The sequence below is a fragment of the Protopterus annectens genome, chromosome 1.part1, assembly GCF_019279795.1.
Source record: "Protopterus annectens isolate FY-2018-M chromosome 1.part1, PAN1.0, whole genome shotgun sequence".
Lineage (NCBI taxonomy): Eukaryota > Metazoa > Chordata > Ceratodontiformes > Protopteridae > Protopterus > Protopterus annectens.
In genome coordinates this window covers 838184464-838200552 of record NC_056726.1, presented here as the reverse complement: position 1 = coordinate 838200552, position 16089 = coordinate 838184464, and the positions used below count along the sequence as shown (strand labels likewise).

The 16089-nt window shown below is 38.4% G+C and overlaps 1 protein-coding gene across 1 annotated transcript in view; it reads left to right on the top strand.

Moving 5' to 3' along the window:
- Positions 1-263: 263 nt before the first annotated feature.
- Positions 264-16089, top strand: part of DAGLB (diacylglycerol lipase beta) — a gene marked incomplete in the record, with an annotated part of 1624905 nt that continues 1609079 nt past the window's right edge. Inside the window, 1 exon segment of the mRNA XM_044078626.1 lies at positions 264-535. Within this exon segment, the coding sequence (XP_043934561.1) occupies positions 441-535 (95 nt within the window).

The following is a 16089-nucleotide window of genomic DNA, read 5'->3' as shown; positions in this document are numbered from 1 at the left end:
ATTTTCCGCAGTTGCACAATAGGTTTATTGTTCTTAATATTTGCGTGAAAACATAATCGATTACTTTCAGTGTGAAACCTAGGCTAAAAGAAAAACAAGGTATGGGTATTGAACCATGGTTTATTGGAATGGACACCTACCACTTCTGCCTAGCTTAACGCTACAGTTCGAAAGGCAACAAACTACAGAACATAAAATCAGATACTTTGGTTCCGCATTAAGCCCCACCCCTGACACCAATGTGACATAACGTAACGTTCATTCCATCTTCCCAGGAAAATACATAATGTTTCGTACAGCAATAACATCGTTGTAACACAGTACAGCGTCCCCGTATGTACTAAAGAAGTTGCTCGTATTGTGCAATGCGAATGTGGTTCCCTGTCGAATACGTTCCATGCCTGTGTTGGATAGTTATTTAAGTGCTACTTTAGGCAAAGATGCCAGGTCTTGTGGTATTTGGAAGGCGCTGGGTTATAGCGAGTGATGATTTTGTCTTTCCCGGAGCTTTTGAACTTTTCATCAGGTTTATATGGCAAGTATTTTATGATTTCGGAATTAATTCCTCTTTCATGATATTGGATTGTTTATAATCCCATAACCGACAGTTACAGTAATTTTATTTTACAAGAAAAACGTACAACTGTCTGCAAGTAAGCAGTGGTGCAATAACATATTTTCGGGGAACTTCACGCCCTCTGCACACATGGCAGACTGTCAGGGGTGTATCCATAGGATATTTTTTAATTGTACATAACTCAAAAGATTTTTGCCTTTTTCTAGCCCAGAGAATGGCATGGCCGTACTTCTCAAGCTGCCCCTGATTTTCACGGATGTCCCTAATGTCTCCACCTTATCATACTATTTTAGTCATAAAATGTTATTGTATGTGTGTTATGTTTCCAAACACAATGCTGTGTGGAAAATGCAGGATTGTGCAAATTGTCCTTGTCTGTCAACTTTCTGAGTGAAAGATGTCAGTTTTAATAAAACGTGTCGGTGATTTTGCATCTTTTTTGTCATTAACTTTGGTTTTATTCTTGATTCGAGAGGAAAAGACTATTAGAGCTGTGAGGATGACTTTCTTTGTAATGCACATATATATTAAGCAGTGTTGCAATAGACAATTTTTCTAATAACGTAAGAAGCAAGCATTGCTTTGAATACAATGTTGTCTTCTTTAATGACTCACTTGTACTCTTTAACATACTTGATCCTACAACAGTTAGTGCTCTTGTGCTAGACAAAAATGTGTCTCCTTAAAATAATTTGGTGTATGCCTGGCCACAGCAGACTTAATGTTACTACTGTTTGATATGTTTGTTCGGAGTGGGACTGAAGCCATGGCTGCAAATGATATGTGGGGTCTGGTCAAAAATGAAGTAATCGAGGGTATGCCCCCAGTGAAAATTGCATAGCAGGGCAGTGAAGACAGCAGTAGAAAGCACTCTGCCTTGCTGCTAATGCCAATGTACTATTCCCAGTATCCATAGTTTATAGTAACTGAATTATGAATGTATGTGTGTCTTCTTTTTTGTCAAGATTGCTTAATATGTTTGTGATTTTTGGGTAGTATCTTGCAGTAATGAGGTCAAGACAGAAAAAGGGCTGTTGAGGTCCAGCTGACTTATAAATAAATAAGTCAAAGTAGGACATATCAGATGCCATTTAATAGACCAAAATGCCGAATGGAAATGTACACTGCATATGTTGTGTAGTAATAACATAAACATAATGCTTCAAAGTGGAATTCATGTAATAAAATGTTGCTGTAGCAACTGAGAATGCTAGACATCCTTAAGAAACAAAATATAAACATTGATCTATAAGTTAATGCTACAGTGAAATGAAGGCAGCACATTGTTGCAGCATTTAGCATTGTTTCTCACAGTGTTAGTAATGTATTTTATTCTTGACTGGGGGGTGCCTTTTATGTGGAGTTTACATTTCCTTCTCTTGGATTTTTACCATCTGTTTCAACTTCCTTTCACTTCCTTCTCTTGGATTTTTACCACCTGTTTCAACTTCCTTTCACATTATATTCTATGTGGTGGTTGTTTTATCCTTAAAGATCTGCATCCAAAATCCTACTCTCATTAGTTCTCAAACTCCTCCCTGTTTCATCTTTATCCCTTTCCACTTTGACTTATAACCTTCTGCTTATGTTATGTATATGAGCATAGCTCCAAAGTCTCCAGAGGAGAGTGCTGAATATTAAGGTGGTAGTATAATGGCAGTTATATTTATTTTGGAGTAAGGGGTCTGGAGAGGGAGTAGATACAATGTCTAAGATGGTATCCCATCACAACTGGTTTCTCTTTCTTGGGCCTAGTGAATTCTGTTATTACCACTTCAGGATACCTCTAAACTTGATCTAATTTCACAGAATGTCACTGATTTTCCCTCATACTTTTGCTCTGTTCCTAGTAAAAATATTGTAATCCTTGGTGATTTACTAGAAAATCCAGTGAGTCAATATTGGTCATTAGAGTTTTTAATTCCATGTTGTTCAGAAAACACGTTGATGCAGAACCTGATGTTATGTTGACTTTTTATATGAATTGGAGATATTTATTTTCCGGTGTTGGTCCCCCCATTATTTTTGTCTTTATTCTGAATTCTCGATTAAAGAAATTGAGAGGCATGCACCCTAGTGGCCATGAATTGGCTAAATGGATTATTAGAGATTGAATGACTGAATGTTACAGTGATACTGCCTTAGGGATACTGTCTAACAAAACCACAATGCAAGGGTTAGGAAGGTTTGTTTATCATACACTTTTGATCTTTTCATGCCATCGACTTTGCATCATGAATTATATTGCAGACTGTTCAACTCTTCCTTTTATTTAGTCAGTCTTAGTATTTAGTTATCAGTGTGTGTCTGTATCCATGTGTATTTATGTGTGTTTACTTACTTTCTTCCTTCTTTATTAAACACTTCTTCATTTTTAAGCAACCAGCAAATGAGTAAAGTCAGTATCATTTTTGTGCAGTTATAAATCAGAAATATTTACAAGTACTGTTTTCTTCATCCAAATGTTCACAATTGTTGTGCAGTTATTTTTCTCTTGGGTGCTCTCATTTGACATATTTAAATAATTTAGTAGCAGTCCATCTGTCCAGACTACAAGCTGACATTGCTAAGTTTTAAAATAGACACACATATTATTTTGGTTGAGGCTCTTTGGTCTTAAATGTCTAAATTTGTCTTATAATATTTAATTTCCTTGCAAATACTTCTGATTTTCTGAGGAGTTTACTTGCCATATTAAATGAAGGCCTTTTTAATAGCAAAAGGTTGTGCATCAGTCTTGATATCATCCCTTGTTATAACTTGCATTACTCTCTTACAGTTTTCCTGTAGAAGCATACTTTCACTGTGAAGTTTTCTCTGTATATTGACTTTCTTTAACTTCTAATATATCCATAATTACTACTGTCATCTTTGTCTGGCAGCATTATCCTAGTTTTCCATTTTTAGTTACATTTGTTTAGTTAATAAAATTACTAAAACTAGCATTCTCCTGTCTGTATTTTTGCACTGAGTAGCTTTATCCTTTTCCACTAATGTGTTATTTTGTAACTTGTAAATCTTTTTGTAATTACTTGGGTTCAAGGTGCACCATTTCCTGTGTGAATGTCACTAAACATGATCAAGACTAAAATATGTTCCTACATACCCATCATATTTTGCTCACACCACCAAAAGGCACCTGAATTTAAATACATCTTTCTCATCTTTTGGGGAGTATACATATTGTTTGTAGAAAGAATTCCATGTAAATATTCTAAAATGAGATAACTTAGTAACATACCTCTGCAGCAAGCAAGTACTCTGCCATGTGTTCATGTCAATCTGCATTCTTGTAATTGACTCTACTTCTCCCTAGCTTTTTCACTATCTTTATGCCGTACTACTCAACCTCTTTGTCAATGAGGTATATCCCGTAACCTTCAATAATAGTGACACAGCTTATGGCATAGTACTTTGTAGTACTTGTCAAACCAAGGCAGTTGTCGCTTTATTCCTACATATTACATTTAATGTTACATTTACAAAAAAAAAAAAAAAAAAAAAAAACCAATATAGGCTGTACTTTTGTAGCACCTGTATCCAAGTGTTTAGTTATTGATCCATCGCAGTTACACCTTTCAAGTTATTTTTGTTTTCTATTCTTTCCAACATTTTAGGCTTATTTCCCAAGCTACTTTCACCTGTAAGAAATGGCTAACTTTTTATCTAGGTAATTAATACATTACATTAAAACTCAAATCTGAAGATTTTATTAACTACAATTTTTAGTCTTTGGATATTGTAACGAGTGAAAAGTAAGTAAGGGTAGGCAGTACTTAAAACTTTGGGGTGAAGAACATTCTTAGCTATGGCTCTTCTGTCTTTTGGGGTTAGCAGGTGTGAGATCGTATAACATTATTTAGTTATAAGAGTACTATATTAGTGATATTTTTTGTATGTGTTGTGAATGTAAGTGAGGGGGCAAGTGTTATACCTAAGTTTTTATATTCTATTGCAAAATAGATAATGCTATTCTATGTGTCTTTGAGTAGGATGATTTGTAGGCTTGCTTTTTATGAGGCTCAAAAGCTAGTATTCTTGTGTATAAATTGACAAATGAACATCTAAACTACTAACCAGTTGAATAGGTTAGCTGTTTAGAAACTGTATATGTTGACATTTAATATAATTTTGTAGTACTCTGGAGCTTTCCCCTAAGCTCTGCTGAAAATGGACTCCTACTTAGTCAGACTTTCTCGTTAATCAAATGTCAATAAATAAATAAATGAAACGTTCCCAATATTAAATTGACATGCTAACTTACACCAACATTAAATTCAGTAAAAGTTAGTGCTTGCCACCCACGACCACAGGCAAATTTTGCTTATAGATTTTGCCATCAGCAAATCAAAAAACTTGATAGGCATCTCAGTATATACATAGTCCTCCCCAAGTCATCCAAGTTTCTTTCAGTCAAAAATCATATATTTCAGTAACGATAATTCCTACTACTCAGAACTCTGACAAAATGTAGCAAGTCTTTTCATACCTATTCTTTGTCACTTTACATTTCGCCAGTTACTAACTAAACATGTGGACTGTCGGAGAACTTGTCTGACAGACAGTATGCGTTATTTCTAAATACAGTCTGTCTACTGAAGAGAGAGAGGCTGTAACCCACCCCTTGAGTGAGATATATAGAAAACATAATCCAATCTGAGAAGCAGACATTCGGGGTTAAACAGTTAAAGCAAGTAATAATCTTGTTATTATCAAGATCAGTCTACTCAACAGGAAGGATAATACAAAAATTCCTCAGTTACACTAAGCATTTGTTCATCAGTCACTCAGCAGTCTCCTTCATACTACTCATAGGTTCATAGGTGTGTACTAGGCTAATGGCCCTGGAGCCTTTACAAGCCTAGCCAGTAGGATTACCCTGGCATTATGCCACCTGACCTTAGTTCCCAATGCCTCTGTCGAGTAGAGCCACTGGAATTCTCCCTGGGGTGAATTTTCAATTTCCCGTCCAGTCATCAAGATTTCTCTTGAAGAGGGCCAGTGTGGTGCTCTGCTTGATATGTATGGGAAGTCTATTCCAGAGCATGGGCAGTCTCTGGGTTATGAACCTGTCCCTCCAGCATGTTTTGTTGATTGTTTCTGCAGGATGCCTTGTCTAAAAGTTTTCATTTTGTAAAGATCTAAATTATTTTAATCTAAATGAACTACTGCTGCTTAACTCTCTTATTTCCCCTCTTCACTTGCTACAGTTTACTAATTTCCACTCTTCTTCCCTGCAGTGTAGATCACACACTCATCTCTCTTATGTCTTCCTGTGCATCAGTGAATGTTTAAAATCTAGCCGGAAAAATCATTTGAAACACTGCTAGGTAACAGTTGAAATCTAAGCTTTTAAACGTAGCACTTTCTAATAGCGACTAGAAACTACACTCTGTGCCTCCTTGTATAAGAGCAATAGTCATTGCTGAAAAATTCTACTTTGTCACCAGCCTTACACGTCTTCTCCTGTGTAGTCAACAAAGACAAAATCTTGTCATTTAAGTATATTGGTCATGTTCTAAAGCAAGTGTAAGTAACAAACAATACCAGATTATATGTTTTTTTTGCAAAAAATATGTTGTTTTTACATTTCATTTAGCTTGTAAGGATTACACCCTGAACATTTTTTGTCAGAACTGACACTCCCTGCCATGACATCATGAAAGACTGTACCCATAATGCCTCACTACCTAAATTAGTGTATGGATTCCCATATTAAATGCATAAGAAGTAGTGTCTTGCTTTCTAGAAAGACAAGTTATCAACTAGTTCTTGTGGATTGAACACCTCAGAATGAAACGTAGTAACACATGATGATGTAGTAGTGAAAGTACAGTGTAAGTAAGAAGCAACTCTTCTGTAAAGGCAAGTTATTTTGATTACCCACAATACTCTGCAGCTGTAGGTAAATCATTACTCAATACCCACAGTGACATAATTTTGTGGGTTTGGTAATGACAATGTAAACAGTAAAAATAAAAACAAAAAAAAAAAAACAAACAGCTCACAATAATATATATTTTTTAAATAAATTACACCTTTATCATAAGTAGTATAACGAGAAATGAAATTAATCATAAAACAAAAATATTTCTAGACATGACCAGAACACTTTAAACTTAGTTTCATGCCTTATCAAAATGTGCAATGGTTGCTTATTTCTGCTACTATGTAATACCTAGTCTGTTGTACCACCAACTTTCCAATTTCTCTTGCACATATGACAAACAGTCCGGGCCTTTTCTTTTTTTCAATGCAAGCAATTTGCATGATCTTTCGACAGGCCCTGTCTTCGAAATCAACAGACACCTCTTTTAATATATTTTTCAGGTCAGTATTTATTTTATGTCTATAAACTGCATGCAAATCATGCAAATTCATATTCTCCATCTGTTTCATGTTCCTTAGCCTACAATATATAGTTCGGAAACTGCGAACATATTTGCCATTCTCACTGTGAAACAAGTCCTTGAGATCAGCTTATAGTGTTTATATCACTGTCCCAGTCTTGCAGATCTGATGATTTGGAACCAGAGAGGTTTAATGCTTACTGTTTGTTCTCCATATTAAATTCTATTACAGTCAGTAGACAAGACTCTGCAGGTTAGTTCTTTTTATTTGTCTTGCTAGGTCAGGTTTAATCAATGTTATGGTGTATCTTATGGCATGTTTGTGACTGTATTTGGTGCAACAAACTACTGTATAGGGAAACCTTTCCTCACAACATCTAGGCTTCCTTTTGAATTTGTCTCTCCAGTGTTACACAAGGTACTTTGCATCTGTACTAATCTTCGCCCAGATTCACAATGTTAAGACTGGCCTGGTTCAGTTCGGATGAAATGCTTTCAATCCAGTTTTTACTGATAAACCTTAACATAACATTGCCAATTAAAATCATGTTGTATGAAGTGATCAACTCCTGTTTTGTGCAGCAGTGCATTTTCTAAGAATACAATAAGGCTTTATAACTGAGGTAATACATAATAAATTGTAGTTGAACACCTTCATTAAAACAATTTAATGCCTACAGTGGTTTATTTTAAAAGTAAGGTGACATCAGGAGAATACTGTCTTTTTTATTGATACTTTTATTTAATTTTAAGAATACATAGGTAGGGCCTGCATTTGCTAAACATTTAAGTGACTGAGTAAGCAGCAGTAAACAGAAGTGTCACAGCTGGCCTTTTCCCTTTTCATCTTTCTTTTTTTTTTCTTCAACTTTCCTAATTGCACTCTTTATTTGTCTAATGATCCCTTCCCTTTTGGACTAGGGAACTCCGTGGTGGGTCTGTATCATATGAGCGAATCACACAAATTGTGAACACTCATAATATCGAACGTACCGGACCTCAAACTTCCTATTGTGTGGTGCCCCCCCACCCCCCGCAAAATATATATTCCAACTCCCAGATCGCAGTACAGTGAGGAAAGGGAAAATATCCCATTCTTCACTGTACCGCAATCTCAGAAAAAGCACTTTGAGGTCTGGTACATTCGATATTATGAGCGTTCGCAATTTGTGCGATTCGTTCACATGATCTAGACCCCTCCGTGGTCATATAACCCCCTGAAGTAAAACGCACCTCTTCTGAACTGGATAATTTCATATCACTCCACTATAAATCCTTGTCTACTTCTGCCTGTTCACCTCCACTTCACCTTTCTGTGTTCCACAGAAGACACAATGACTTCAGGTAATAACCTTCCTTCTCTCTGCAATTATGTAAAATACATCAGCATGTACATTTCCCTCCTCTTTTATTGCATTCCTGTGTACTGCTAAATATGTGTTACTTGTATTAAAATATGTTTGCCAAAAGGAGAAGTTCTGAGTCCTCTGTGGCAGCACCATTGGCCTGCACTGCGGTGTTACAATATCTGCAGTGGATATAAAAAGTGTACACACCCCTGTTAAAATACTGGGGTTTTGTGATATAAAATAATGAGACCACAATACTGTAAATCATTTTAAAACTTTTCCCACCTTTAATGTGACCTATAACCTGTACATTTCAATTGAAAAACAAACATCTGTTATGGGAATAAAATATAAAAAATAAAAAACTTACAATAAGCTGGTTGCATAAGTGTGCACACCCTTAAACTAATACTTTGTTGAAGCACTTTTTGATTTAACTACAGCATTCAGTCTTCTTAGGTACACACCTGCCATCAATTAAAGAGACTATGATTAACACCAAATAAAGTTCAGCTGTCCTAGCAGGATTTTCCTGACATTTAGTCAGTTGCCTGCTACAGCAAAAGCTATGGTTTGCAGGAAGCTTACAAAGCATCAAAGAGATTTCATTGTTGAAAGGCATCCGTCAGGAGAAGGGTACAAAAAAATTTCCACAGCATTGGATATACCATAGAACACAGTGAAGACAGTCATTAGAAAAGTGGAGAAAGTGTGGGACAACAGTGATATTGCAAATAACTCGACGTCCCTCCAAAATTGATGAAAAGACAAGACAAAAACTGGTCAGGGGGGCTGCCGAGAGACCTACAGCGACACTGAAGAAGCTGCAGGAATTTCTGGCAAGTACTGGTTGTGTACTACATGTGACAACAATCTCCCGTATTCTCCAAATGTCTTGACTATGGGGTAGGGTTGTAAGACGGAAGCCTTTTCTTACACAGAAAAACGTCCAGGCCCGGCTGAAATTTGCAAAACAATACATTGTCTCCCATAAACATGTGGGAAAATGTGTTATGGTCTGATGAGACCAAGGTTGAAGTTTTTGGCCACAATTCCAAAAGGTACATTTGGTGCAGAAACAGCACTTTGCATCACCAAAAGAACACCATCCCCACAGTGAAGCATGGTGGTGACAGTATCATACTTTGGAGTTGTTTTTCTTCAACTGGAACTGGGGCTTTAATCAAGGTGGAAGGAATTATGGACAGTTCCAAATACCAGTCACTTTTGGCCCAAAACCTCCAGGCGTCTGCTAGAAAGCTGAAGATGAAGAGGAATTTCACCTTTCAACATGTCAGTGACCCCAAGCATACATCCATATCAACAAAAGAATGGCTTCACCAGAAGAAAATTAAAGTTTTTTGGAATGATGCACCCAGAGCCCAGTCCTAAATCTAATAGAAGATCTGTGGGGTGACCTGAAGAGGGCGGCGCACAAGAAATGCCCCCTCAATCTGACAGAGTTGGAGCGGTTTTGCAAGGAAGAGTGGGCAAATATTGCCAATCAAGATGTGCCATGCTGATAGTCTCCTACCCAAGAAGACTGAATGTTGTAATTAAATCAAAAGGTACTTCAGCAAAGTATTAGTTTAAGGGTGTGCACACTTATGCAACCAGCTTATTGTATGTATTTTATTTTATAGATTTTTTTTCCCCTAACATATTTGTTTTTCAATTGAATTGTACAAGTTATAGGTCACATTAAAGGTGGGAAAAGTTTTGAAATGATTGATTGTGGTCTCATTTTTTTTAAATCGCAAAAACCTGGCATTTTAACCGGGATGTGTACACTTTTTGTATCCCATGTACGTCTTTGATGTTGGCTTCCTAGGGTTTATGCATGAGTATGCTGTACTGCCTACTCACAGTCATACTTTACTGCAGAGTTGTTCATTCAGTGTGTAATAATGACTTCTAGGTCTTTCACTTGTCTTGCATTATCTAACATTATAAGTATGCAGTACTTTGCTCCATCTGCGGACCTTTCTCATTGAATAGATTGCTGTGCCTTTTTCTCACATTCATCATCAAATGTCATCTAATTTGGCCAATCTACAAGATTATCTAAATCATTTTGTAGACAATACCCATGCAGCATTACTGATGTGCCCTGATGTCGTCCACAAGCAGGCTTTTCCTTCTCTTGTTCATGCTTTTGGTACAAAGATCAATAAATCGTTATTCCCACTAATAACCATTGAGTTGATATTTGCATCTCTGAACCCCCTCTCTGTTTTTGATATCCTTCCTAAGAAGATTTTATCACTGTGCTGCCTTTTCCTTATATTAGTAGTCATCATCTCATCTTCTTTTGGCTGGTCCCGTTAGGGGTCGCCACAGTGGATCATCTGTTTCCATTTCTTCCTGTCCTCTGCATCATGCTCTTTCACACCAGCTGCCTTCATATGCTCTCTCACCACATCCATAAACCTTATCTTAGGCCTTCCTCTTTTCCTCTTACCTGGCAGCTCCATCCTTAGCATCCTTTTCCCAATATACCCAGCATCCCTCCTCAGCACATGTCCAAACCAACGCAATCTCGCCTCTCTTGCTTTGTCTCCAAACTGTCCAACCTGAGCTGACCCTTTAATATACCTAATCCTGTTCATCCTAGTCGCACCCAGTGCAAATCTTAACATCTTTAACTCTGCCACATCCAGCTCTGACTCCTGCCTTTTCGTCAATGCTACCGTCTCTAACCCATATAACATAGCTGGTCTCACTACCCTCTTGTAGACCTTCCCTTTCACTCTTACTGTACCCGTCTGTCACAAATCACTCCTGACGCTCTTCTCCACCCTGCCAGTACTCTCTTCTTCACCTCTCTTCCACACTCACCATTACTCTGAACTGTTGATCCCAAGTACTTAAACTTTTTCACTTTTACCAACTCTACTCCCTGCATCCTCACCATTCCTCTACCCTTCCTCTCATTTACACACATATATTCTGTTTTAGCCGTGCTGACCTTCATTCCTCTCATTCTGTTTTAGCCCTGCTGACCTTCATTCCTCTCCTCTCTAAAGCATATCTCCACCTCTCCAGGGTCTCCTCAACCTGGTCCCTACTCTCACTACATATCACAATGTCATCTGCAAACATCATAGTCCATGGGGCTTCCTGTCTAATCTCATCTGTCAACCTGTCCATCACCACTGCAAATGAGAAAGGGCTCAGAGCTGATCCTTGATGTAATCCCACCTCCACCTTAAACGTATCTGTCACTCCCACCGCAGTCCTCACCAATGTCACACTACACTTGTACATTGAGTTGATATTTGCATCTCTGAACCCCCTCTCTGTTTTGATATCCTTCCTAAGAAGATTTTATCACTGTGCTGCCTTTTCCTTATATTAGTAGTCATCATCTCATCTTCTTTTGGCTGGTCCGTTAGGGTCGCCACAGTGGATCATCTGTTTCCATTTCTTCCTGTCCTCTGCATCATGCTCTTTCACACCAGCTGCCTTCATATGCTCTCTCACCACATCCATAAACCTTATCTTAGGCCTTCCTCTTTTCCTCTTACCTGGCAGCTCCATCCTTAGCATCCTTTTCCCAATATACCCAACATCCCTCCTCAGCACATGTCCAAACCAACGCAATCTCGCCTCTCTTGCTTTGTCTCCAAACTGTCCAACCTGAGCTGACCCTTTAATATACCTAATCCTGTTCATCCTAGTCGCACCCAGTGCAAATCTTAACATCTTTAACTCTGCCACATCCAGCTCTGACTCCTGCCTTTTCGTCAATGCTACCGTCTCTAACCCATATAACATAGATGGTCTCACTACCCTCTTGTAGACCTTCCCTTTCACTCTTACTGGTACCCGTCTGTCACAAATCACTCCTGACGCTCTTCTCCACCCTGCCAGTACTCTCTTCTTCACCTCTCTTCCACACTCACCATTACTCTGAACTGTTGATCCCAAGTACTTAAACTTTTTCACTTTTACCAACTCTACTCCCTGCATCCTCACCATTCCTCTACCCTTCCTCTCATTTACACACATATATTCTGTTTTAGCCGTGCTGACCTTCATTCCTCTCATTCTGTTTTAGCCCTGCTGACCTTCATTCCTCTCCTCTCTAAAGCATATCTCCACCTCTCCAGGGTCTCCTCAACCTGGTCCCTACTCTCACTACATATCACAATGTCATCTGCAAACATCATAGTCCATGGGGCTTCCTGTCTAATCTCATCTGTCAACCTGTCCATCACCACTGCAAATGAGAAAGGGCTCAGAGCTGATCCTTGATGTAATCCCACCTCCACCTTAAACGTATCTGTCACTCCCACCGCAGTCCTCACCAATGTCACACTACACTTGTACATTGAGTTGATATTTGCATCTCTGAACCCCCTCTCTGTTTTTGATATCCTTCCTAAGAAGATTTTATCACTGTGCTGCCTTTTCCTTATATTAGTAGTCAACATCTCATCTTCTTTTGGCTGGTCCCGTTAGGGGTCGCCACAGTGGATCATCTGTTTCCATTTCTTCCTGTCCTCTGCATCATGCTCTTTCACACCAGCTGCCTTCATATCCTCTCTCACCACATCCATAAACCTTATCTTAGGCCTTCCTCTTTTCCTCTTACCTGGCAGCTCCATCCTTAGCATCCTTTTCCCAATATACCCAGCATCCCTCCTCAGCACATGTCCAAACCAACGCAATCTCGCCTCTCTTGCTTTGTCTCCAAACTGTCCAACCTGAGCTGACCCTTTAATATACCTAATCCTGTTCATCCTAGTCGCACCCAGTGCAAATCTTAACATCTTTAACTCTGCCACATCCAGCTCTGACTCCTGCCTTTTCGTCAATGCTACCGTCTCTAACCCATATAACATAGCTGGTCTCACTACCCTCTTGTAGACCTTCCCTTTCACTCTTACTGGTACCCGTCTGTCACAAATCACTCCTGACGCTCTTCTCCACCCTGCCAGTACTCTCTTCTTCACCTCTCTTCCACACTCACCATTACTCTGAACTGTTGATCCCAAGTACTTAAACTCTTTCACTTTTACCAACTCTACTCCCTGCATCCTCACCATTCCTCTACCCTTCCTCTCATTTACACACATATATTCTGTTTTAGCCGTGCTGACCTTCATTCCTCTCATTCTGTTTTAGCCCTGCTGACCTTCATTCCTCTCCTCTCTAAAGCATATCTCCACCTCTCCAGGGTCTCCTCAACCTGGTCCCTACTCTCACTACATATCACAATGTCATCTGCAAACATCATAGTCCATGGGGCTTCCTGTCTAATCTCATCTGTCAACCTGTCCATCACCACTGCAAATGAGAAAGGGCTCAGAGCTGATCCTTGATGTAATCCCACCTCCACCTTAAACGTATCTGTCACTCCCACCGCAGTCCTCACCAATGTCACACTACACTTGTACATATCCTGTACAACTCTTACATACTTCTCTGCCACTCCCGACTTCCTCATACAATACCACAACTCCTCTCTAGGCACCCTGTCATATGCTTTCTCTAAGTCCACAAAGACACAATGCAACTCCTTCTGACCTTATCCGTATTTCTCCAACAACACTTAGAGCAAATATTGCATCTGTAGTGCTCTTTCCTGGCATGAAACCATACCGCTGATCACTAATCATCACCTCCCTTCTTAACCTAGCTTCCACTACTCTTTCCCATAACTTCAAGCTGTGACTGATCAATTTTATCCCTCTGTAGTTACTGCAGCTCTGCACATCACCCTTATTCTTAAAGATGGGTACCAAAACACTTTTTCTTCACTCCTCAGGCATTCTGTGACTTTCCAAAATTTCATTAAACAATCTGGTTAAAAATTCCACTGCCATTTCTCCTAAGCACCTCCATGCTTCCACTGGTATGTCATCTGGGCCAACAGCCTTTCCAGTCTTCATCCTCTTCATAGCTGTCCTTACTTCCTCCTTGCTAATCTGCTTCACTTCCTGATTCACTATCCCCACATCATCCAACCTTCTCTCTCTCTCATTCTCTTCATTCATCAGCTCTTCAAAGTACTCTTTCCGTCTACTCAACACACTCTCCTCACTTGTGAGTACATTTCCCTCACTGTCCTTTATACTAGCAGTACTGTTTAAGATAAGTTTGCTTTCTGTTGTAAAGATTAACATGTACACTTCAATATTTTCTTGCATTTTGTTTTCAACTTGTTCCATTATGATTGTTCCCCTTCTTCACTTTTTACTGTGCTGCTTAGTAGATCTCTGATTACTTTTCGATCCCTTCTGCTAGTGCTTTTGTTTGTATAAATTCTAATTCCTTGTCCATTTATAAAGGTGTTTCTCCATCTGGCCTCTCTGAAACTTTTAAATAGTCTGTTGCTGGATGGCTAACACATTTCAACATTGACTGTTAGACCACATTTTTCAGCTTTCACTCAAACTCGTTAAATACTAATTAGACTTAACTCTCTTTAGAACTTTCTATTTTATTATCTGAATGTCAGAATTCATTGGTGAAACAAACCTAGTTACCAAAGTCAAAGATAATAAAGTTTTCTTCAGTTAGATTAGAAAAATGAATGACAAATGTCTGGCATGAGTTTGCTTGATAAAAGACAACATAAACACATGTAATCTTTTAAAGACTTAGTAACAGTTTTAAAATTAAAAAATGAATGTAGACAATGAGGCAAGAAGGGGTGTGCATTGTAGAGATATACTAATGCACTCCGAAGGGGGATTATATGCTCCTGGGAGTGCAATAATATCTTTCTCGTGCATATACCCAAGTGCCCTGAAGTGCTCAGAAAGCATCTCTGCATTTATAAATTAATCTAATGATTTATTCGGCATTGTGTCCTTCCAGCAAAGTTTACACATGTAGTGGAAATCCAGACAGAATGTGCATTTTACTATGTGTACTGCTGATGTATTCATGTGCCTAAAGAAATGTATATTTTTAGCTTTTACATCAAATACCATAACTTGCTAAGGTTATGAGCCATATACTCATAAAATGTAAATGAGTCTATGCAAATATGAAGTTTTAAATGTTTTTCCAAAAATGTTTAACATACTCAGTTTTATGATGACACCTAATAAATAGTCATTTGCACTACTCCATCATCAGGAAAACCCATTTTGCAATTGTTGTGCAGAGACTGCTGTTAGTGTATGAAATCACCTTTCACAATGGAAATGCAAAGTAACAGTGCAGCAGTTTGTATGGTAGGGTGTTGTAGAAGGTATGTTAAAATGTAATCCATAAATATTTAAATGGAGCTACAGCAAAGAGGGTTACGGCTATGAAATGCTCATAAGCTTTATGTCATTGTCTTGAATTTGATTCCCTCTGTCATTGCTCACTTGGATGTTGTGAGGAAGTCAGTCAGACAGTGCCCACTGGATGCCCTTGAAAAGAGGCAGTTGTGTTTTATGGGTCTAATATAGATAAAATATATAAAACAACAAGCTCACATCACTGGAAATTAGCAATAGTTCTGTGCTAAATATTCAGAAAACTAAGCTTAGGGTGTAAAGTCATATTCCTTCTAAACAGAAAAAAATTGTTTTTAAAGTAGTACAAGCATATTAAAAGTGACTGTGGCTGGAGTTCATACAGTGTTGCACAATATCCAAGGCTACTTTACATCCATTCATTTCATTGGGCAGCTAACAACATAGTCAGAAAAAAACAGGCTAATAACCATAAAGATCAGTACTATTGTGATCACAGTCTGCTGTAATGAGTGGTTGTCCACATTTGTTTCACCTGTTTGGATAACTTCCTAGAAACTCGCTGAAACATTTAGTGGAATCCAGTGCCATGCTAATATGCATATCTCTAAATA